General features: G+C 36.4%; 1 protein-coding gene across 2 annotated transcripts in view; it reads left to right on the top strand.

Moving 5' to 3' along the window:
* The window catches only part of LOC113240657 (odorant receptor coreceptor), a 37,773-nt gene extending 12,468 nt beyond the window's left edge, over positions 1-25,305 (top strand). For both annotated transcript variants that reach the window (XM_026478015.1, XM_026478016.1), the window contains exons 3-10: positions 4,424-4,560; positions 5,369-5,529; positions 6,111-6,297; positions 6,927-7,143; positions 13,731-13,830; positions 15,275-15,379; positions 24,102-24,257; positions 25,196-25,305. In XM_026478015.1, coding sequence (XP_026333800.1) covers positions 4,424-4,560; positions 5,369-5,529; positions 6,111-6,297; positions 6,927-7,143; positions 13,731-13,830; positions 15,275-15,379; positions 24,102-24,257; positions 25,196-25,246 — 1,114 coding nt within the window. In that variant the 3' untranslated portion in view covers positions 25,247-25,305. The remainder of the gene's footprint in view (positions 1-4,423; positions 4,561-5,368; positions 5,530-6,110; positions 6,298-6,926; positions 7,144-13,730; positions 13,831-15,274; positions 15,380-24,101; positions 24,258-25,195) is intronic.
* The last annotated feature ends 286 nt before the right edge of the window (positions 25,306-25,591 follow it).

Genomic DNA, 25,591 nt, shown 5'->3' with positions numbered 1-25,591 from the left:
ATGAGAGATAAGCAAAAATTACATTTAAACAAGGCGAAATAATAAAAAAAAATGTTAAAATTTCATTTAACCAAAGCAAATTTGTTAAAAAAGTAAACACTCCTGGCGATAATTGTAAAAACTAAAGAAGTCGAGAACAATAATGTTATTTAGTAGAAAATGATGTTTGTTTTTTCAAATAAACCAACGCTTCGGGGCCTTTACTTTTACCGTTGGTTTGTTTGAAAAAACGAATTAAGATCCGAGAAAATAGTTTCATTTCCTATGTGTAACAATCGTGAAAACCCAAAAACTCGTTATTTACTAGAATAAGTTTTCATTTATGGTGTACAATTAGGTATATAACATTACAATCTGCAACAAACAGTTTAAAAAAGTTGTAATATTAGCGGCTTAAATAATTAAAAAAAAATATTAACAAAAAAAGAGAAAAGCCTAAACAACCACTCACTTAATTAAATCGGAAATATTTCGAGAAATCTGGAACAAAAGTTGAAACAAACAGAAATGAGGCGCGTGTCGTTACAAAAGCGGATCTTCCAAGCAATTTTAATTTAACGAGAGAACACAAAGGACTGAATGGATAATAATTTCTCGCCTCCATTTTCCTTTTATCACGACAGAACGACGTCGAGACATGAAGTGTATTATATTTAATAAGTGTATGTTTGTTTAGAGAAGGTGACGCTTCTGGACACCGTGATATTGTTTACCTCAGTTGACACATAATTTTCTGAAATTATAATTTTACTACAGGTGTTTTTACCAAAACTTGCAAAGGGACACAATGGTTTAAGAGTCTATAGAACCTCAAATGGCTTTGATTGATTCCGCAAAACAGTGAAAGTGTAGAATCACTTTGGAAAAATATAGGTATAGTAAAATTGAGAATATACAATGATGTGAAAACACGATTTCTAAAAATTTTCATTCTTAGTAGAAAAACACAAACTTACCTCGAAATTTTTCAAGAAAACGACAGTATTCAATAGGTACTTTACATATACCAATGGTTCTTTTTTATATCAACTGAACTAATAGAACACGTATACCACAATATACATTTTCCAAATGGCTTTAATTTCGTTTGTAAAAAAATAAATTCTGAAATAAAGCCAGTGTCCCTGCCACTCGACTCAAGCAAAATGTACCGTATTAGTAGTACGGGAAAAACTGAATTCGAAATGAGCTAGTGTCGACTCGTAATGAAAAAAGAAGTGAATTAATAATAATAGTGTGTTACACAACCACGCCAATTATCTGGTCTCAAAACTAAAGAATATACTTTGACTACCAGAGTAATGAAGTTACCTTACCTGGTAGCACAAAAATTTTAACCTGAAACCGCCTCATTCAGCGCCCACAGTATATACGGCTAAATAAATGATGCACTTCGTTTCGTTTCAGACGTTCAAATAACAGGCTTTTGTCGGTGTAGTCTTCGCCGCTCCTCACGACCATTGTATTTTACTTTGACATTCTTCTTTACTTGTTCACTGTACGTTATTCTTCGTCTTCTCGAGTAGTGTCTGCGTACCGCAAGACGCAACGTGGGCAGACAATTTTCAATGCGGACTAAATGTGAACAATTTTCCCTAAAGAACCCTTCCACGAATCGGTCCAACTTTCGTTACAAAATGTCCGATCCACTGATTGTGTTTTCTATCATCATCATTTCAGCCGCAGAACGTCCTCTGCTGAATGTAGGCTACCCTCAAAGAACGCCACAAGGACTCGTTGTGCTGCTTGCATGCAGCGGAATCTCGCAACCTTCATCAGATCATCAGACGGGGAGCACGTTCTCCGCCCATAGCCACTTAAGTTTTGCAATTCTTGGGGTATTACTCTTATTCCCTTGTGGATATCCTCATTACTGATTCGATCTCACAGTAAAACTCCGAACATGACCCTTTCCATTGTCCTTTGGGTGAAGGCACTAGCCTTTTGAAAACCGGATGAAGTCTGGTAAATAGGTGTGATCTGGGATCAGAAGCTGATTAATAATGTCCCTGTGGAGACTTACTTGCACGGATTATTGTGCCCTTCTTGTATACCATAAGGGTCCCTTTAAACAAAACTTATGTAGTAATGTACGGGAGTGTCTTTTGGGTGACCCTGAGTTTTTTAAGAGGCCTTTTGTGAGCTACCACGTCTCAGTGCCGTAAGTCATCAGAGTCATCACTGGTCTCACAGATTAAAGACTTTCACCTTGAGACACTGTGGTATTTTAGACAAACAACCTACGCTCCTAAAAAAATAGCGAATTTGGATAACGAGCGTCGTTCAAGTGGTTATTTTCGTGCTTAACAGAAGGTCACCTTCTACCTAAAAGTTCAAAGTTACCTAAACAAAATTGTTTACAGAAGCGATGAAGAAAATTAATCCGTTTATAGTCTAGACAGGCAAGACTAGTTAATATTCCCGAGAAAAAAAATTAATCACTTTAATTATTCAAACGTGACCTAAACAGAAATAATTTTATAAAGCTTACTAATTATAAAATCGTAGCCTTGGTAATAAATCCATATGTCATCATAGGTCAAAAGAGCTTATTTCACATGAAAGTGATAAAATTAATACGAATTACATGAAACTACATGTGACTTATGGATTAAGACTTATGGGAGACGTCGAAAGTACAAAAGATGGATCAGGTTAAAACGGATTTTAAATTACACGTGGCAAGTTTGCGGGGTCTGCCGCGCTTGGATCACTTTTCAAGTCACTCACACAAAAAAGTCCCTCTTGTCAAAAAATGCGCTCTCGTTAATAAAGTCTTGACAACTTCAGTTTTTATTTTCATAAGGCAACCTTGCCAATGACCATCATGTCATAGGACCACGTCGGACAACTAAGTAAGCTGAACAGCTTCAGACTACACCAGCGCCATTGCCTCTGCAACTTTACCCAGTTTGAGCTGTCAAACTGACGTGACATAGTAAACTTAGAACCATGATCGAACTAGTTATTAAGATTCGTAGATAGCTTAGTAATTAATTTATCTAATTATTAGAAAGCAACTCGTGATAATATTAATAAGATTTATCCTTTCGTAAAACACATTACGTAAACAATATATTCTGTTGCATTACGTTTAAAGTGATAACTGGCTCCGACACAATATATTTGAAATTTTATAACTCACTGAATAATTTGTGGTGTACATATGTGCTTTGATCTATTTCAAAATTATAAAACTATCAAAAAATTTACAAAAAATTCTATACTAAATTTAGGCGTACAGAAATACGCAGAAGTTTTGCGCGGCAAATGTACTGCCATATTTTAGAGCTTGGCTTTATTTTCGTGTTATTTAATATGTTAAATTTAAATATTTTGTAACAGTGATAACTTCACTACCGAGTTGTTGGTTCTCATTGTTATTATTTTCGTAGACTATTTTAGCCTCTCTCCTGAAACGTAGACTTTTCGCAAATATGGCCTTAGTTCCCCAGAGGTGCGAATTACAGACAAATAAAATTTAATAACGACACCAAGGAGTCAACGTAAAGTGTTATTAAGTGTGTAGCTCAAAGTTTGTAAAGACGCAACTGCGGCGCCATATGTAACTGCTCTTATTTCATATGGCTATTCTTGAGATCGCATATTTTTTTACGCTCATGGCAGCTGGCTGCATACAAAAGATTGGGACTGCTTTATAAATCTTGCCCAACATTTATAGCCACATGTGATACGTCAATGTCATGAAAGCTGTAAAAATAATATGAATTAGGTACTTGCTCTGCAATTAGTGTTACACAATTTTATTAGTTCAAGGTAAATGTTTAAGGATATCATAATATTATATAGCCAGTGATTGTTCAAATGAAATTCAATCTATTCAATGTAAAAGGCGACGGAAAAAGGTTTTTAAAATAATTATAATTCCAAATGAAATTCATAATCTTACTTCTAAACGCTGAGATATTAAATTTTTAATTTCAGTTGAAATTAATTTCAAATTTATCTAAGGTGGATTGACGTCATTGGGTTGAAAAAGTGTTTTAAATCTTCTATACTCATTTTAGTAGCAGAAAAACTTTTTGTGAAAGAGTTCGTTTAAGGGAAGTACTGCCACCTTACCTATTTCTGCCGCCAAGCAGTAATTTGAGCATTGGTGGTGACACGGAACATCAAGTTAAAAAGTTAGTCGGAAAGTCAAGTTATGTCTCAGGGTGACGGGCACGGTGGCAGTACCCTTCAGATCTTTGTGATTTATAGCTCTAGGCTTTGCAACGTTATGGATGTGTCGCTTACCACCAGGCGTACGACTTATTCGTCCCATCGCTTGGTAATAAAAACAATTAGATAGGCCGCAGAAATAGTTATTCATATTATAGTCCTTCTAGAACCTTCTAGAATTCTGCTAAAGATAATGGCTACATGTTCCAATAAAATATTAATTAATTTCTCAATCCCTCAGGACCTTGGCGGTGTGGAATCAATCGAACAGTCATCCGCTCTTCACAGAGTCTGACGCTCGGTACCATCAACTCGCACTTACCAAGAACAGGAGACTCCTATACTTTATCTTTGGGATGACAGTATTTTCTGTTGTGTGTAAGTACCTATGCATTGAGAGACTTTTATCCATGTGTAATAAGAAATATTATATAATGCTCCACGTGGGTTACAAGCAAGCATTATTATTATTATTCTAAAGATCATATAGTTCGGAAAAAGGTCAAGTCAAAGTCAAGTGTTTTCTGTTGTTTGTTTGGCGTCAATCCTAAACGAAATAAATGAATAGCCGGCAGTATCAAAAAACAAATATACGCGATTATAGATTTGACATAAGTTTTTTATTAAAAAATCCGAAAGTGCGCGAAACCGAATTTATCCGCCGCGAACGAAGCTAAGCTAACTTAGCTTAGCTCACGTAGATTTTCATACTTCGGTTCACATCGCAAACTAAGCTAACCGAGCTAACTGAACTAACCCAACGATCCCGCTAAGCTATGTAAAATATGTCGCCCTTCTGCCGCCCTTCTCCTCCGCACGTATCCATAGTGTAACACGTCACTACTTACTACGTATTAGCTTAGCTTTGCATATAACTACATAAGTGAAGCTAAGTTAGCATGGCTGGCATAGTTGGTTACATGCAAGTACGTGAGTTTTCTTCAAATTTATATGAGATCAATACTGAAATACACTCTTTCCAATGCAAAAAGAATCATCAAAATCGGTTCAGAAATAGCCGTAGTAATCGCGTAACATAACTCCTCCTTTTTTGAAGTCGGTTAAAAAATAGTTCCACTTCCACCGTATATGCAACGTGAAGTCGTAAACCCACATTAGATACGGTCAATACATGTTATACTGTAAAATTTTTATGAAATATCTTGAAGCAACACCTCTGTTCCAGGTTGGGTGACAATAACTTTCTTCGGAGAATCAGTGTACATGATCATGGATAAAGAGACGAATGAGACATTTACGGAACCAGCTCCAAGGCTCCCATTGAAGGCTTGGTACCCATTCAACGCTATGAGTGGCACCTTTTATATTGTGGCATTTGCTTTTCAGGTAAAATCATGACTTTTTAGTGACGGGGTGAATAAGTCGTGCGCCAGAAAATAAGTCGCATAATAAATCGCAAAGACCTGATTGGCACTGTCTCTGCACCCGTCACCCTCAGATAGAAGTTGAAAAGTCCCATGTGCATGTAGTTTCACCAGCAACCTTAACCATCAAGTCCAGTCAGTTCGAAGGAATTTTGCTTTGTGTTGTTCGATATATGTATCAATAATAATAACAATCTTAAATATATTTAGAAAGAATGTTTGTGTAATAAAAACAATGATTCAGTCAGTATTTCTGTGAAAGAATGATGATTAATATTTTAAAATCAATAAATAAAATATGAAAATTGTAACATTTTTAATTTGTTATGCAAACACAGTGAACGTACCGCGTTGATTACTTTTTAACTAAAAGCTGTACCTTAAAATAATTTTTTAATCAATAAAATGCCTGGTGACTTATTCTATATTAAAAAATACATCTGAGTACAGTTGTGCAGTATAAGTAAAAAGAAATATTATTCTGATTTGAACTGTATTTGAAAAACAACAATTTATATAATATTTACACTTCCATCAAACCAGGTCTACTGGTTGCTATTCGCTATGGCAATAGCAAATCTGTTGGACGTGCTATTCTGCTCGTGGCTCGTCTTCGCCTGCGAGCAACTTCAGCATCTGAAAGCAATTATGAAACCGCTTATGGAGCTGAGCGCTGCTTTGGACACCTATAGACCAAATACTGCTGAGCTATTCAGGGCTTCATCTACAGGTATTATTTACTTATTTTTAACCGACTTCAAAAAAAGGAGGAGGTTCTCAATTCGTCTGTTTTTTTTGTATCGTATGTTACGCGATAACGCCGGTATTTATGAACTGAAGTCGATTATTCTTTTTTTGTAAAGAGAGTACCTCAGCAGTAGTACCATTTAAATTTGAAGAAAATATTCCGCCTCTAAGGGTGACAAACTAGGGGATGAATCCGGTTTCGCGAACTTTCCGGTACCCGATTTTATATATATTTGCATTAAATGATTAAAGTATTATAGTTCTTGTTAGATAAATGTTACGCAAGTAAATAATAATTAAAATGATGATTAATGACTTTTACTTCTTCAATAACATTAACAGAAAATATAATTTTTTTTAATTGTCTTTTTTTTGGTAGGTTAGTGTAGTGCTATTCAATGAAACGTTTCAGTACAGAATAATATACGTATATTATTCTATAATTTTTTTCATTACACGAATTGTAAGCAAGTAAGTGGATTGGCGACATTTGGCGATTGGCCAAGTGTTGCCCTTAAATTTCATTTTGAGTAAATGAGAAAATGATCAAATAACATAGATGAGGACAAACATCACATTGTGCAAATTCTCATATCTACATCTTTCCCACAGAAAAATCCGAAAAAGTCCCAGAACCAATCGACCTCGACATCCGTGGCATATATTCAACACAGCAAGACTTTGGGATGACACTGCGAGGAGCTGGTGGTAGACTACAGACCTTTGGAGATCAAACACAAAATAACCCCAACGGATTGACTCAAAAACAGGAAATGCTGGCCAGATCCGCCATTAAATATTGGGTGGAGAGACATAAGCATGTTGTCAGGTGAGTTAGATACTCCGATAGATCGGCCGATAGAAACCGTTCAAAGTCACCTTTGCTTTTGGAAAACCTTTTTTTGAAACGAGTCATTTTTGACAGCGAAAGTCCTTCGTCATTGTTCTTGTAACTAACTTGGGTAAGATTATACTCAATTTCTATCTCGATATCGAGATTTGATTACTTTAAATGACAAAACCACGGATCTGCCAAATGAATTAAACTTATCATTTGCGAACATCTCACCATTCACTTGAGGATACCATTTACCAACTAGCAGCTACCAACGGGTACAAAAAGATCTGAAGCCATCGAGTATATAACCAGAAATAGAGACGAAACAAGGGCCTTACATTTCATTACAACTCATCAGTTACCAGTCACTTATAAATATCAACTCTCGTTTGCACTGAAATTACAAATTAGAAAGCTGAAATAGTACAGCGCCAAAAACTGTGTGTCCGTCCGTCTCCGTATATTCCAAAAATATTCTGTATTTATTGTAATACGATAATATCTCTATTCGGTGTGGGGAAAAACAGCAAAACATCTAATAACAAAACAAACGGAATAAAATTTCATCGGTGATTAAATATGAAATATGTAATTTTGTAATTTTCGTCCATTATAGCAAAGCTCAAGTTAACTGGTCGATTTGCAGTGAAACAATTGACGAAACCTATTGAGGTCACCCGTCAATTGTTTCGAATTCGGGCTGGGCAATCGAAGCGTAGTTGTCACAGTAATGATATGGCAGATATAGTTTTCAAACAAATTAAATGTCATTTCGCCTTTATTTCTTATTATATACTCGATGTCTGAAGCTTACTTTTCATTCGTTGAATACCGCGGAAACTCAAAACTTTTTTGACGACTGTCAATGTTATCTCACATTTGACATTTAGAATGTTTGGTCTTTCCGTTTCACGCAGTTATCAATGTGTTTGACTACAAGTTTTTTGAGAAAAAAATTATAGAATATTGAAATCAGTTTTATTCAAACTTACGAGTAAATTCAAAATTACTCAACTTCACGATATCGCTTTCTTATAATAGAGAAAAAGGTCAAGAGGAGAAACCGAGAGTATTAGATGTATTACAGACTAAACAATCGGCAAATTGTGCGCGCGTGCATTATTTGATTTATTAATAGATTGATTGATTTTGAAATTTCATTAATAACAGAAAAATAAGAAATATACGTAAATGTCTTAGAATTAACATTCAATCTTATATCTACTTAGAGTTATTTTTAGATGTAGCGCCTTTATATAACACATTTAATAAAAATAAGTAGCAGTAGAGCTCCTTGTGGAAGAGTTCGTCTATGGAAGTACTGCCACTTTACTTTTATGCCGCCAAGCAGTAATGTGAGCATTACTGCGTTCCGGTTTGGAAGGGTAAGAGAGCTGGTAATATTACAGGCACTGGCCTGCGTTGACGAATAGGGAGCCACTTAAGTTGAGACCTAAAAGAAGAAACATGATCAAATTTGCGTAGGCAGAAGATGGAACGGACAGCATTAATGAGAAGGCGGTCCAACTTATCTAATAGATTTTTATTGAGATCATGGTAATAGACATCAGCATAATCAAGGAGTGGGAATATAAGGGACGTGACAAGTAAAATTTTAATACTAATAGGAAGAAAATTCTGAAAGCGGTTGAGAAAACGCAAAGAAGAAATAACCTTACGACTAACCTCGGACACCTGTGAGGACCAATTTAGTGTGGAGTCAATACAGAGGCCAAGGTTTTTAACACTAACACTGAGTAGAACAGACGAGTTTTCATACATTACATGATCATATGTAATACACATTATATGATCAATCTTGACTCGATAATTGCTTGACATTTCAATGGATTGACAGATATCCCAAAATTAATTGACCAAGCACTAACCCTTTGTAGATCACGGTTAATCAGAGAAATCGCTGAATTAACGTCCTTTGCAGATGCCTGCGTGTAAATCTGTAAGTCATCAGCATAGAAATGGTAAGAGCAGTTAAGTGAGAAAGATAGAAAATTAATACAAAGAGAAAACAAAAGTGGTGACAGAATTCCACCCTGCGCAACACCAGTTGCTAAATCATGCCTATCGGAAACTTTTGGTCCCACGCGAACCGCGTAAATTGCTTCACAATGTGCATTTATGTATACATTTTTATACTGATTAAGCATCTGACTGCACTATCGGCCGATAGAAAGTCTGTAGTCTACGTTGCGTCTCCAAAGCGACATCACACACTGAAAGCGGATCGGGAGCGCGTCGGGTGTAATTCCCTGTATTTATTACATATCACAGAACAATAAAAGGTAGTGAGTTAGCGTCAGACGCGTGCCAACTATAGGTCTCGAAAGACATATTTGAGTCACCATTTTGGCATCGTTGCGTCATTATTTCGTGCAAATTCTCTAAAATTCTAGAAAAATGCCGTATTGTGCTGTTTTGGAGCGCGAAAATGATAGCCCGTGGTGGTAGTTTATATCATCGGAAAGTCTTATTGTAATAAAGTTCCAATTTTCTATAATTAAATATTAATACAAAGATCGAACACCCAGAAAAAAAACCTTCGATTCGGCCGGATTCGAACCGACGTCTTCTAGCATACCGTGCCAGACACTATACCAACTAAGCCACGGAACGAACCAGCCGACCTCACGAATTTTTCTGTTTATTTTCAATTTTCTGTTTATCAAAATAATTTTTTGTTACAAGAAACGAAGGTAAAGCTTATATCTTTGCAATATGGTCGCTTGTTTTCTAGAGAACTAAATTAATAACTCCAATTCGTCGACATTCAGCAATTAACTGCCAGATCGCAGCACACTGCTTGAAATTTCCATATAAGATCAAAACGTCGTAACTTGCAATAATAGGTTTTAATGGTATTGAACTTACAACGATATGCCAACAGGGTAAAGTTTAAGTTATATTAATAATGCAGAATTTGTTATTTCTTTTTAAATTTTAACTACGATCATCAATCAAGCGAGCGTTTGCGCCCGACTCGCACCCGCTTTCAGTGTGTTTGACGCTTTATCGTTCGCCAATATCTTACTATGAGTACCTTAAGGTCAAAACTCAATAGGCGGCGTTGCGAATATACTAAATTAAGGTTTTAAATACATTGACCTAACATATTACAGTATATTAGGTCAATGTTTAAATAGCGTAATCGTTAGCGCGCTTTAATATCGAGCGAACCGAGAAGAGGGATCCAACAAATTGCATATGTCACACAAATTCATCATGTTGACGTTGACAAATATAACCCTGGCAGATATGAAAGCGAGGATTCATCTGTTGATTGCGTGTGATGTAATTTCCGTGGCAGTGTTATGTTGCGTCGGGCAAATGTCGGCATTCTTCCTTGCACAGTACAATAGAATACTTGACTTAAAATGTTGTTGTTGCTTTTTAAAATATCTGAAATTTGTTTATCAACGTCTCATTCACTTCACGCCCTTTTTTCATAGATTATAGAGATCATAGCCTTCCATTTGCTATGATTCCTCACAGGTATCTTACGCCTAATCAACATGCATAACGTGACACAGGTTGTATAGAAGTTGACATGTAACAAAATAAGTATAATTATTAATACAAAGATCGAACACAAAGAAAAATTCATTTGATCCGGTTCTATTCGAACCAGCACCTTCACCATACCGTGGTTGAGGTTCTCCCAACTGAGCTTCGGGACGAACCATCAGACTTTACGAATTTTTCTGTGATTGTTGCAGATCATTGTTTTTTTTTTGGTTTTAACAACTTTTCTGTCGTAGAGCCATCTGTAAGAAATCTATGAAAGGTTTCTATTGGGAATAGAATAGTGGAATTTTGATGTGCTCGTAGAGCCAAAATGCCAAGCTACAGTAGTCGTTGCAGCTATAGATACATTGCCATGAAATAGCGTTGACTATTCTTTCATTAATTATTAATACAATGATCGAACACTCAGAAAAAACACTCAGAAAAATTCCTTCGATCCGGTCGGATTCGAATCGACGTCTTCTTGCATACCGTGCCAGACGCTATACCAACTAAGCCACGGAACGAACTTTTCTTTAAATTTTTCTATGTGCTTGGGTCGTGTCTTTGTACTTGGTCTTCCAACGACTTTTTAGTCGTAGCGCCATCTATGAGAAATCTATGACAGATTTATCACCCAGTTAGTACCTTTACAGCTACCAGTCCTGGCGAGAGATGTCGCTATTCATTGTATTAATTAAATTTTTATTGAATTGATATTCAATTATTTTTTGTGAAATTACTCCACTAGTTTGTTATAATTATTAATACAAAGATCGAACACTCAGAAAAAACACTTTAAAAAAATTCCTTCGACTTCCTACAAGTCTGTGAGAACAAAGGTCATAAGCGGGCAACAATGTGCAAAAGAGAAAGAGGGAGAAATGTAATAAACTTGATATATACAATTTTAATTAAAATAATAATAAATAATCTCAGTACAGAGTACTAAATAAACCGACCTCAAAAGTCATTCATCCCCTAGTTTGCCACCCTTAAAAGTGGAAAACGTTCTTCAAATTTAAATGGGACCACTACTGAGGGTACCCCTCTTTCCAACAATCAAAAAAATCATCATCAAAATCGGTTGACAAATGCCGGGAGTTACATACATAGAAGAAAAAACATATTGTCGGATTGAGAACCTCTTCCTTTTTTTTAAGTCTGAAGTATATAACGTATAATTAATAACGTCAATATAAACACATATAAATATATAATATTAATATATATTACAGTATACATATTTTTAGTGTAACATTTATGTAACATTTAACAACTGTAACAAAATGCGTTTTCACAAGTTTCAACAGTTTCAAAATGGAAACGCTGAGTGTTCCCATCTTAACGTGTGAAACGTTAAAATTCCTAGCTCACCTACATTTCTTTGTTCTTTTTGTTCCATGTTGAATAAAATCTTGCCTTTCATGAGAATGTAGTTGCGATTTTCTTTTACACAGGCTTTTAAATTCTAAAGTGGTTTTGTTCTTACACTTCCGAGAGTATAATATATTAAAATTCTGTATAAATAATAATAATACAATTTCGTTTATTAACGTAACATTTAGTGTTAGTACCAGTTACGTTTAAATACTACTGTTAGTATATGTACACAAAAACAACACAGCAGACAAAAACACTTCACAGCTACTTATTTTTACGTATTTGGATCATACAACAGTGATTCACATAGGGACAGTCGAGCCGGTTCGCTACTTGATAAAAGATTGGTTATCCGTACAAACTTTCATCCCCTATTTCACATCCATAACATTTCTTATTGTAACAAAAAGTAGCTTGTGTCTTTCTCCTTGGTCCCATTTATCTTTTACCTAAATTCTGTAAAATTGGTTCAGAGGTTGAGGCGTGAAAACGTAACAGACTGACAGAGTTACTTTCGCATATATAACGCAAGCAAATTGGCTTCTAGCTCTCACCGGCCGCTGCCGCGGCATGCTTACTTCCCTCGCTCGGTTCGTGCTGCTTTTTCATTTACTAACCTAACCTAAATGTCAAAAGATATACGGGTTATAAATGTCGTCAAACGTTACAAAAAAGACCTATAATAAAAAAAGCATATGAATTTAGTATGCTTGAACATAATAATAGTGCCACCTTGAATGCAGGAGGCCATTTTTTTTGCGTGGGGAAATCCTCCTAGGATACCTCTCCGCCGCGGGGGCAGCGGGAGGACTTCTACGGGCTAAAACCCCACAGTGGCCTTCTCGGGTGCTCTAGTGGGAAGGATCCGGGATCAACTTTGCGCACCGGAACCCCCCCAGTAGCTAGGAGGAGCTACGTCCTCCCCCTCCTCTCCTCACTTTTTTTTAATTGTTTACTCCTTGGCGAAACTAATAGTTGACACTAGACTATAGTCCCGAATTCACAACGTGACTATCAAGACTCAGCTTGTTTTATTTATTTTTCTTCATGAAAATGCGGAATAATAATTGAAAACAACGTAATTTCAATAGGTTTCATTATTACATATTTTACTTGTTTTTGGCAGTTAACATTCTCTGAATGTAAATAACATTAAGTACTTTAACATTGTACTACGATAACGCGATTCGGAATTGAAAAAATAAAAAAAAAATAAAAAGAATGAGATGGCATTATACAGTTCATATAGCGTTATTTCTTTCCTATTTTTAGTAAGGAATAGACAATATTGTGAAATCATTCGTTCTTTCAGTCATTTTAGCAATAATACTTTTCTTGGTAGACAAGTTTGTCATGGTACGAATATGAGTAATATTATAACAAGCTTACTTTAAGCTTACATTGAAATAAGATTGTTTTTGGAAAGGTTATGGTAGGCCCACAGTTCATTTATAATTTATCTAATATCGACGGAACAATTAATGCATATACCTATCAAGCACAAAAAATATCATATAATTAAATAAAGTGCACATTTACAGTACATCAATTATATTATAATTGAGGATCAAATAATATTATCCCATATAATTTAGTTTGGATGAATACAAGAAATGACATAAACCCATCGTGCAACTTTCATTGGTTTCTAACGTAAATTACTTTTCTTGCAGGCTAGTGGCGTCCATAGGGGATACCTATGGTACGGCTCTATTATTCCACATGCTGGTTTCTACTATCACATTGACGCTACTCGCTTATCAAGCTACAAAGGTACGTACATAATTATTATAATTAGGAATCATAAAAACTCGGTGACTTACACAAGGTTATTTGTAGAATAATAACAACCTCGCAGGTATATAAAGAACTTTTCAGTTTTTGTTGTATCACCCGACACTTTTAAGATTTGTACGGAGACCCGTGCCCATCTGTCTCGTATATTTCTATTTAAGTTTTATTTATAGTGACCATAAAGGAATGGAAGAATAATCTATGCAAGCACAGGGACCTTATGTTCTGTCCTGGCCCCTGTTTGCATACGCTTCATCCGGTTATCAAAAGGCTAGTGCCTTGGGTGAGCCGCCCCGGATGCATGTACAGTACCCTCCCTATTGTCCAGATAGGTACCGGTGCTCTAGGCACGCTCACTTCCCATTGCATATTGTACAACTAACTGTTGCCACCGCTAAGCCGTTGACTCTGTAGTCTCCTACCAAATCTCCTCTTTCGTGGCGGAGCTGTGGGCACGCTCACTTCCCGATGCTGAAGTATTTCTCCAGTTCGAAGACCGGAAAATATCTAGGTTATCCTCTACTAGCTCTCCGGGCTGTCGCAGAGTCCCGTGGCGCCGGAGATGCCGCTCGCAGTGTCCTGCGATAATGTCCGGATATAGCTTCCGACTAAAAGAGCAACTCACGTGCCCTGCGCGTGTCCTCGCGTCCTAAGGGCCTACCCTTGTCTAGCTACTAAGACGCGCTAGCTGTGCGCCAGATGAACGCTCCGGCCACATGCTACCAAGGCAGATGAACGTGTTCATCCCTACAGCTAACAACAAGACCCGGCGAGTCCATACCCAGAGTTCGGGTCCGCCAGAGACGCTCTTGAAGGCATATTACTGGCGGAGGGCTTTGCCTGGACGTATCCTTGTCTTACCGGGGAGCCGTAGTCTAACTATCTCTCGGGTCGGTGTGCCCAGCAGCCCCATATCTTTCCTCATTAGTTTTGATTACAGTGACTTCCTACTGACCCTTAGGGTATACGAGAAGGGCACTATGACCTATGCGAGCGAACCCGCACAGGGATCATCTAAGTCAGGTCCTAACCCCGGACCAGCACGTTTGCACAGACTTCATTCGGTTCTCTGTAAGGCTAGTGTCTTAGGTGAGCCGCTCTGGGTGCACCTACGGAGCTGTAGGCACACTCACTTCCCGTCGCGCTCCGCTCGACTAACGGTTGCACCACCACTGAGCCTAGGTTTCAACATTTGTAAAGCAACATTCATAAATCGCTATTCATATGTTTAATAGCAATCTCTTTCGCTAATGGTAAAGGAAAACATCATTTAAAAAACCTACACGTCAAAAAAGGTTCAAAACTCTTGGAAAACGTGTGACACATCCCACTTGTTTTCTGCCAACGCGGCGATCTGAAGTCTTTCAGATTTTTGTTTTGGTTTTTTAACGACTTTTTTGCCATTATATTATTTTTGTTTTAGATCAACGGTATCAACGTTTATGCATTCAGCACAATTGGCTACCTCGCCTACACGTTAGGACAAGTGTTTCATTTCTGTATCTTTGGAAACAGGCTTATTGAAGAGGTAAGTAAATTCTTGTATCTATCGCCATATCGATACTTAGAGAAAGAAAGGGCGTAACAGCCTTTTTTCTTTTTCAAAAAGAGCTAATTGATAAGCGGGTTACTTACTTCTACTATTTTGTAGTATGGTATAGTAAATAATAATAATAACCCACACACTCAACATAGCCTCGCACTAGGGAAACCCTGTGTCGCGGTTGCCATGGACACACACATAGACAACCACAAATTACACCCAAACTCACGAGATAAATAAATATAGACCATACAATTATTTTTCCCAGCCCGGGAATCGAACCTGGGACCTCTGCGTGACTGTCCGGCATGGTAACCGTTCGGCCACGGAGGCAGTTAGTATATTTATATTATACATGGAAGACAATCATACATTTGTGTGAGTGTTACATACATCTGTGGCCGTAGCATGGCATGCAATGTGTGTGCTACATATGTATATTTTAAAACTTTATTGCTCTAGTACGAGTAGATTAGAGGCTACGGGTTTTCAAAATCAGCTTATGTAGGAAATTTCCCCTGGCTTGCGGCCAAACGGATAACCCATTTAATAGCCTCAATTTACTGAATTATAAGCTTAGCAAACCCGACCCGAGCAAATAATCGAACCAATCTCTACATTTTTTATATTCGTGTTTTGCATCCTTATGACAGATAGTTACATTTATTTAATAATTTATAGATAAATAACTCGTTTATTTGCTGAATCACAATACATTACAAACAAGCTTATGACATAGGTACAATGGTAGAGTGTCATACTTAATTTCGACAAACACTATTTCGACTCGACAGTACTTCGACTACACATGAATTCAAAGTAACACTACTTCGACAAAACACATGTCCGACAAGTCACTAGTCCGTCATAACACTGCTTCGATAACACAAATATTTGATAGGTCACTACTCCGATAGAACATTTAAATTAACACAAGAATTATATGACATTAATGTATTTAACACTAGATGTTTTAATATGAAATACGGTATAAGCTGAGAGTGATGTACTATAATAAATAAATAAATAATAATAACGCACACACTCAACACAGTCGAAGCAGAGCTCCTTTTGAAAGAGTTTGTCCAGGGAAGTACCCATTTCTGCCGCCAAGCAGTAATGTGGGCATTACTACGTTCCGGTCTTGAAGGGTAAGCGTGAGTGACAGTCAGATCTTTGCGATTTATAGTTCTGAGTGGCTCTGCAACTGTTATGGACAGGCGTGTCGCTTACCACCAGGTCCACTTGTTCGTTCTGTTATTTAGTATCATTAAAAAAACCTACACGCACTTGAACACAGTGTCTTAAATCGTGTCGTAAGAAACATGCTTAGTTCACGTAACGATAGAGTTGCTGTAGTATAAGTTAGTTGGCTAAGCACACTCTGCCCACTTACTTAACTTGAGTGCACAAAGTACTTAACATAAATTACGTCCTTGTAATATAATCTACTTATTAAGCTTAGTAATATAATATAATGTTATACTTTACATGGGATAACCAAAACGGTATACATAATTGACTGCTTACGTCATATACTTAATATGACTTATGGAGCGGAGAGATGTGTATTAGTAACGGGACGAACAAGTCGTGGGTCTGGTGGTAAGCGACACGCCTGTCCATAACAGTTGCAGTGCCACTCAGAGCTTTCAATCGCGACGATCTGAGAGGCACTGCCAACGCACCCGTCACTATGAAACATAAGTGACAAGTGCCATATGCCGGTAGTTTCACCAGCACCCTTTCTCTTTAAAACCGGAACGCAGTACGCCTGCTAACAGATTGATTGCATGTTTGCAGTTAATGCTCACGCGTTAACAAGTCGTTATCAATTTTATGCAGTCCAGGTCTCGGCTGCTTAAAATTGATTACAACTTCACGCATTAACTGCAAATATGCAGTCAATCTGTTAGCAACCTTTTCTCCCATTACTGCCTGGCGGCAGAAATAGGTAAGGTTACCGTACAGTACCTCTTCGGACGAATTCTGTCACAAGGAACTCTACTGGGGACAAGGGGACTATACTTTCTTCGAATTATTATGTTCCTTTTGTTTGTTGATAAAATAAGTGTGCATTGGACCTCCGCCTCATCTGATAAGATATCTCAGTACACAGTACTAGAAAAACAACCTCAAAAGTTAGTGAAATTACATCTATTTGCCAAGTTTTATTGAAATCGGTTACCGGAAAGTGCGCGAAACCAGATCCATCTCCTAGTTTGCCACTCTTAGAGGTGGAATATTTTCTTCGAATTTAAATGAGACCAATACCGAGGTACTTCCAAAAAAAAAAAGAATCATCAACAACGGTTCACAAATGCCGCCGGAGTTATCGCGTAAGATACATACAAAAAAATACCTGAGAACGTCCTCCAAAAGGGTTTTTGAAATCGGTTACAAAAAAGTGAAGTTCGGCGTAGAATCATATCAAAATAAAAAAAGAATTAAACTTTGACGACCTCCATGATCGAATGGCTTACACACCGATTTTCTTAGTGTCGCCGTCTCTTAGGTCTAAGGTTCGATACCCAGCCGGGTCAATGTAGAAAGGGTAACTTTTAAGGGTAACTATACTGTCTCGGGTCTTGCTAGCTGTGGTACCGTCGTTGTATCCGATTCCCATAACACAAGTGCTTTAGTTACGTACTTTGGGATCAGAGCGTATGTGATATTGTCTAATATTTAATAATAAATAATTAGGCGTTGCTTGGCAAACAATGATGGCAGAGGGAAAGAATATTTTTTGTCAACGCTCATAATGTAGGCTAGATCTGCCCACGGTCTGCTCGTGTAATTGGAATTAAATAGGTGAGTAAATAATTGGGTCATGAAGAAGCAATACTTATCTGACCAATTATTACAAAATTTGCAAACCAATTAATACGTAAGATTTATGAATAAATTAATTAAGTTTTTGATACTTACTAATAGATAGTAGGTTAAACGTGCTATTCTCTACTCTAACTTTGTACCGGTCAGGGCCCCACTCAATGGCAATCCAAATATTTAATGCTGTACCCTGTAAAAAATACCTTGTGGAAAATGCTTTTTATAAATTAAACTACTTTTTTTACTGATAATAATACACAAATACTTAAATAAATTTCAACACAGTTTTATAAATAATTAATTTTTATGTTGGTTTCAAATCACTTACTATTGATTTGAAATTTCTATTGAACAAAATTCATCATAGGTTTACTTAAAGATTAATATTGTCAATATCGATTAGGCAATCGAATTTCAAGGAAAAATATTGAAATTATGATATCTATAACAATCTGAGGTGAAATCCCTAAAAATCGTATTTTTTTGTTGACATTTGTTCTACATCGACTATGTCTACAGTACCTATAGATGTATATGTATAATGCCTATTCACTCTTGAATGAAAAAGACCTAAGTTATAGCTTCAGGGAACTAATCAGAGAGGCTTTGAAGGGTCAGGGTGCTGGTGAAATTACAGGCATATGGGACTAGTCACCTTATGTCTCAGGGTGACGGGTGCAGTCGCAGTGCCTCTCAAATCTCTGCGATTTAATGCTTTGGAACTGCAACTGTTGTGGACAGATGTTTAGCTTACCATTAGATGCACGACTTGTTCGTCCCGCCATTGGATATTATAAAAAAGTATGTAATTCCATTCCAGTGGAAGCGTAACATTTCTTGCGTCCTTTTCCGGTTATGTGTTTTCGTAGTTGTGTTGAATATTGACTTATGACACTAGCATTTATATGGCGTACTTGGAAATTTTGCGTCTTGGAGAAGGTCCAAATGTACCTGACAGTCTCTCAAAGTCAAAGTCAACTATCATTAATTACATTGGTAAAATAAATTGACACTGGAAAACATCATTTTTCAAGTTACTCGAACGAGCAAGAAACTCTAGGGATTGTTACTTTTAAATAAACTTAAATGCTATGGAATGCATTTTGAATCTAATTTGTGTGGGATCTAGAATTGTGTCGTCTTTCCATATATCGTGATCTAACACGTAATCTTCAATTTTGTCATATGACTTTTCAATTAAAGTACTTTTGATGTAAGTCTTAAACTTAGGAAATGATAACCTTCATGTATGCTCCGGAATCTTATTGTAAAAACGTATACAGTTCCCCATAAAATAACCGTTTACATTAGTTAAAAGAAAATGTGGTACCATGAGTTTATACTTAGTTCTAAGGTTAATATCATGGATATCTTCTTTCTTAATGAAATTATGTATCTTTTTACTCAGGTAATCTCTGAAGTAATTACTCCTATATATGTACGATGATGTTGCGGGTACGGTGCTTGCAGTAAGACCAGGAATGTTTCTTCAGTGTCGGGTTTCGTCTCAATGAGTTTCTTGTGCACGCAAGACACCGCAGAATCTAATTTGTGTGTAACAATTTATAATTGTACCAAAAAGACTTCAATAACCGCACCTCCAGCTTTGTATGTATACGTACGGATCTAGGAGTAGTACTTTCAAGACAACCTGAGATACTGACAAGATACTATCCGCATAAATGAGATTTTCCCGGTTTCAGATCAGAATAATTTTGTTTTGCTACTGATGATTGTAGGGTTATGTTATTTATTACGTTATATAACGTAATAAACAACATACATATGTACACATAGGTACACTTATGTAAATAAATATGAAAATAAAGTACGTAATATGAAAAAAAAAAACAAATTATAATATCTTTAAACTGCCTCCGTGGTCGAACGGTTACCATGCTGGACTGCTACGCAGAGGTCCCGGGTTCGATTCCCAGCCCATGGCAAATATTTATATGACCTACATTTATTTTTCTCGTGAGTTTGGATGTAATTTGTTCACCGACTTCAAAAAAGGAGGAACTTCTCAATAAGACTATATTTTTTCGTGTGTATGTTGTGCTGTTACTCCGATATTTGGGAACCGATTTCGATGATTCGTTTTTGTTGGAAATGGGGTACCTCAGAAATAGTCGGATTCAAATTTAAAGAAAATATTCAACCTCTAAAGGGGCAAATTAGGGGATGAATCCAGTTCATCAGATTTCATCCACTTTCCGTTAACCAATTTCAATAAAACTTGGCAAATAGATGTAACTTCACAAACTTTTGAGGTAATTTTTTTTATAAAAAAGTTACAAGTATTTATGAAGTCCATTTGTTTATAACTAAACGTCCCTGTTGACAAGAACAAGCAAACCGCGGGCTGCTACTGACGGCTGTTGCCTGCACGCAAAAAGAACTCTTAAGGTGAAAAGGCGTTAACTTTGCTGAAAGTACATTTGGAACTTTGTCAAGTTGCGGTATCTCCAAGTACTTCAATACAAATGTTAATGGCAAAAGTCAATATTAGCATTACCATTTGATGTTTCTCAAAGTAACTTCAGACAGTAACTTTAACCCCCAGTAATATGGAATTTAATACGTAATATTGTTATCGAAGTTCAATGAGCGACGGAGTATTGTTCATGAGCGACGATATGCCAAAGGTAAGACACAGAATCAGATTCACTTTGAAAACGAAAATTGAATTCCCTGTCGCTGCGGGCAATTTCCTTTAAAAAAAAAGTCAAGTTAGATTCAATTAAGAACATTTTATACCCATCTTAAATAAGTGGACCGGTTTTTCTTAGCCAGGCGAGGTCACGGACAAAACCTTTAATACTGTAGTTCTTCTTCTTATCGTATCAATGGCATACACTATATTATCGCGGCCCAGAACTTAACCACGTTGATTATGCCACAAGTAGCCGCCTGGCTAAACTGTGCACGGGTTACCTTCGGCATAAAACCGTTGGTGCACTGCGTACGATGCGTATCCGAGAATATACAAATCTGGAAAGCTCGAACCGACTTCGGATGTCGCTTGTGCACTAACTCCGATACGAATCCGAGAACATACGAATATCTTGTACACGTCAAGTTTTGGCATTGTTAATACCTACATACAAAGACGCAGAAGGAATGAAAAGTTTTGGGTACACCTTTTCCTGTTGAATTGATTTTTCTGAGAAATATTTTATAATAATTACGATGAACTTTAACAAGGTAGGAAGAAATTTATTTATAGGTAGTTATTACTGAAGGGGTGTGTCCACTTTTGGTTTTATTTTTAACCGACTTCAAAAACAGGAGGAGGTTCTCAATTCGTCAGTATGTTTCTTTTTCTTTTTTGTATGTGTGTTACGCGATAGCTCTAAAAACGTTATCTTTTCTTCGAACTGTTATTTTTTTCGAGGTTTTCGCGAGAAATTGACAGTTCGAAGAAGAGATAACTTTTGTCGTCGGGCTCATGCCAAACCTGCAGTAGTGGTCTTATTTATCAATTGCCTCCGTGGCCAAACGGTTACCATGCCTGGCACGCACAGGTCCCAGGTTCGATTCCCGGGCCGGGAGAAATATCTATATGGCCTACATTTATTTCTCTCGTGAGTTTGGGTGTAATTTATTGTTATCTATATGTGTCTATCGCACCCGCGACACAGGGTTTCCTTAGTGCGGTGCTATGTTGAGTGTGTGCGTTATTATTATTATTTAAATTTGAAGAAAATATTCCACCTCTAAGGTGGCAAACTAGGGTTTTTTTATTCTGTACTGAGATTATATATTTGCTGTTTCCCTTCATCCCTCGGACTTGGATCGGACACAGTGCTCAAGTGTTAATAGAAATAATACCGTAGTAACTTCGTTCCTCGAACATAATGATCCAAATGAAGGTATTCTCGAGCTTTAAAGACAAAATTCGAATTTAGTGTGCATTCTCTCATAATATAAAATAATACTAGGCCTACTGCGGACCGCTATCTCTCGGATTTGGGACTAGCGATGAAAGAGACTCAGTCTTTTAAGGTGTTTTATAACGACTCGACTCCATTTTACAGGACTCGACTCTAAAATTAAGACTGTAGGTTCGAGTTTTTATTAATAAGACTCAGTCGTTATACTAAAAGACTTAAACGACTTATACGACTTAAACGACTTGAACGACTTAAACGACTCGAGTTATTTGTAATGGACTTATACCTATTTTAGTCTTAGTAAACCCAAAGTTTATAAATAAAAATGACGTAGTATGTAGTAAATAATCAAGTTTATTTATTTACAATAAAAATTTGGATTCAAAGAGTGATTTAAGCAATAGGTACGAGATTTTAAGACCTAATTATATAATGATTACATACATTGACTTACAATTATATGGACGTCGGGTCCGCGCTAAAAAGTGTCCGCACTTATAAGGCGCTAAAATCGTATACAGAGCGCGACACTCCGCTTTAGTCTTCATTTGTTCTACGGACAGCGCGATACTGCGATGACATTACAATTTAAATTTCGAATAGGTTGACTTGGGACATTTTTTTCGTGGTTTTTGTATTAGACCCGTCGTCCATTTATTTGTAAGTCAATGATTACATACAATACTTTTTCTGCGAGTAAATTAAAATAATGAAAAACAACCAATATTTAAAAGTCTATGGAAATCCAGTTCTAACGTGCTCCTTTTTTTATTTTGTGTAATTTTGGTCTGTAACCACTTTTCTTATTATGAAGTCCTGGTACTCTTTTAAACTTCTTTAGAAACCCGTGCAGAGTAGTCAGATACAATTTATCTATAATACATAGAACAAATATATACATAAAAATCTCGCCTGTCACCCATTCAGGGGTAGACAAAGACTGTGGACCTCCACTTAATACGTTCATAAATAAGTATCATATTTCATTCATCATTATGGTCAAACGACAGTATCAGACACTAAAATTTTATAAAATACTTTGACTGTTGGGTTCTGTATCCATTCATTTTTATATTAAAGAAACGAATAATTCCCAAAAATCAAATTCTTGAATTGGTTATAATTAACTGACTTTTGTGAACAAAGCTACGTTAACGTAATCCATCAATCGTAAAATAAATATCTTGTGGGTAGAAATAAAATCACGCCATGCAGCTCGCGACTCCCGAGGCTATAAAGCGCCAGTCGTTTTATAAAATAGTCCTTTTAGTCGTTTTAGTCTTAGAATAATAACGCATAGATATTAGTCCGCACACGCTAAGTGAGGCAAATTGAAGCGCGCCAAAAGGGCCTACAAGAGCGGGCGAGCTTTCAGTACTCAAGGTCAACTTGCACCGCGAACAGCTCAAGAATTTTAACTAAAAATGACGAAATGTGCGGTAAATGAGTGTAAAAATACGTCAGACAAACATAAAATAGATAGTAACATCACATTCCACAAGGAAGTAACGCGTTTCAACTTGTATTTTTATATAAATATTCACTTAAACCGAAAATTAACCTACTACTAAAACTAGCCTACATGAATTTGATTTTTACCTCACTTGTGACAGTTCCTTTGATATGAAACTATCATTCTATGCGTTATTATTCTAAGGTTTTAGTCCTACAAGTCTTTTAAGCTTCCTAGGGTTAAAAGACTACGACACGAATTAGTCTTGAGCTTTAGTCTTATGCCTCAAGACTAGCGGGTTAAAAGACTAGACTAGTCGTGAGGCGTTTAAAATTAGTCGAAGTTTTTTAAAAAACCTTAAAAGACTGAGTCTCATTCATCACAGTGAGCAAATGCTCTAAGGTACTCCAACCCCGAATTGTTGCTCAAGGTGCGTCAGACGTACTAGGAATACAACTCGTCATTACACGGCTCGTGCACTGCAGTTTCTATTTGTATCTAATTTTGATAATGGAACACATTTCAGAGCTCATCAGTAATGGAGGCAGCGTACTCCTGCCAGTGGTACGACGGGTCTGAAGAGGCGAAGACCTTCGTACAGATCGTGTGTCAACAATGCCAGAAGGCTATGAGCATTTCTGGAGCAAAGTTCTTCACTGTCTCACTGGATTTGTTTGCTTCGGTAAGAATTAACTAGCCCATCAACCTATTATATGGCCCATAAAATGGAGGTAAATGTATTTGCTACTCCCCGATTTCATGCAGTTAATTAGCTACTCTAGATCCGCAAAAAAATCACAAGAATTACCAAGCCATGAAGCCTGGACATAGCTGACGTCATATATTGGTTACAAACACAACCTAGTAATATAGCTTTATATGTGCATTCGATGAACTGTAATTTCATATTTATTTGTAACTTAGTTTTGTAACAGCTCTTTAATAATAAACATCTATTTTATAATCAAAATCTTTTTAAATAGTATTTTATACAATCTTTCTTAAAATCTAGTCCTGTGTATAGGTGCCTATTAGGTATGTGATTTTAAGACCTAATTAAGTAATGATTGCATACAATACTTTTTCTACAAGTGAATGTAAATAATGAAACACAAGCAATATTTAAAGATTATTTTTAACAATCCACTCAAACGAAAGCCAAACAAAAGAAGATACAGAAGTATCTGTGATTGGTCAAATACAGCTTATATTTTAACCAATCAGGAAACAGCAAAGCGTTATTTTAATTAGCAAAAATATTAATTCTTTTTTTTTATTTTTTTCAGTTCAGTACCGAGTAACATAGATAATAGAATTTTGGTTCTGAACTAAAAGAGCGCTTTTGTAATATTGTTTTTGAAATTATAATTGACAGATTAAAGTACAGTAAGCTGAATTAGTTCGCGGAGTAGCAAATAAATTTACCAAAGCACCATGCTAACCCAATACTGATTGGAAATTTCACTCTTCTTGCAAGGTTTGTAAAACTTCTTCAATATGTGGGTCTCATCACAATATTTTCCTTTACACTTAGCGAGAGGTACTGTTCCTAAAAATTGTTCCTAAATGTATGCCTAAATACTGTCACCTTCATAGCGACATTATTCCCTTGTGTTTCAGGTATTGGGAGCCGTAGTGACATACTTCATGGTGTTGGTACAATTGAAATAAATTTCAAATAAAAATTAAAATTAAAGTATCTGTAACTTACTTTTGAATTAAAGAACGTATACGGGGTGTTAGATGGTTGACATGTAATTTTTCAATTTTTCAAATATTCCAATAAGTTCAAATAGGTACATCTTTTCTAACTTGTTTGTTATTAGAAGTGACAATATTTTGGAATGTTTAGAAAATAAATAATAACAAAATAAATTTGATCTACACACTACGTATAAAGTATTTAGTTAAAGTATTTTATAAACTGTTTTGTTCGAACAAATTTCTTATCTGTGAAAATGTCATTATTGCTTCATAATAACATTGAATTCGATGTTATTATTACATTCAAATTTC

Source organism: Hyposmocoma kahamanoa, unplaced genomic scaffold (assembly GCF_003589595.1).
Source record: "Hyposmocoma kahamanoa isolate Upper Pololo Valley unplaced genomic scaffold, ASM358959v1 160, whole genome shotgun sequence".
NCBI classification, from domain to species: Eukaryota; Metazoa; Arthropoda; class Insecta; order Lepidoptera; family Cosmopterigidae; genus Hyposmocoma; species Hyposmocoma kahamanoa.
This window is presented reverse-complemented; position numbering and strand designations above follow the sequence as displayed.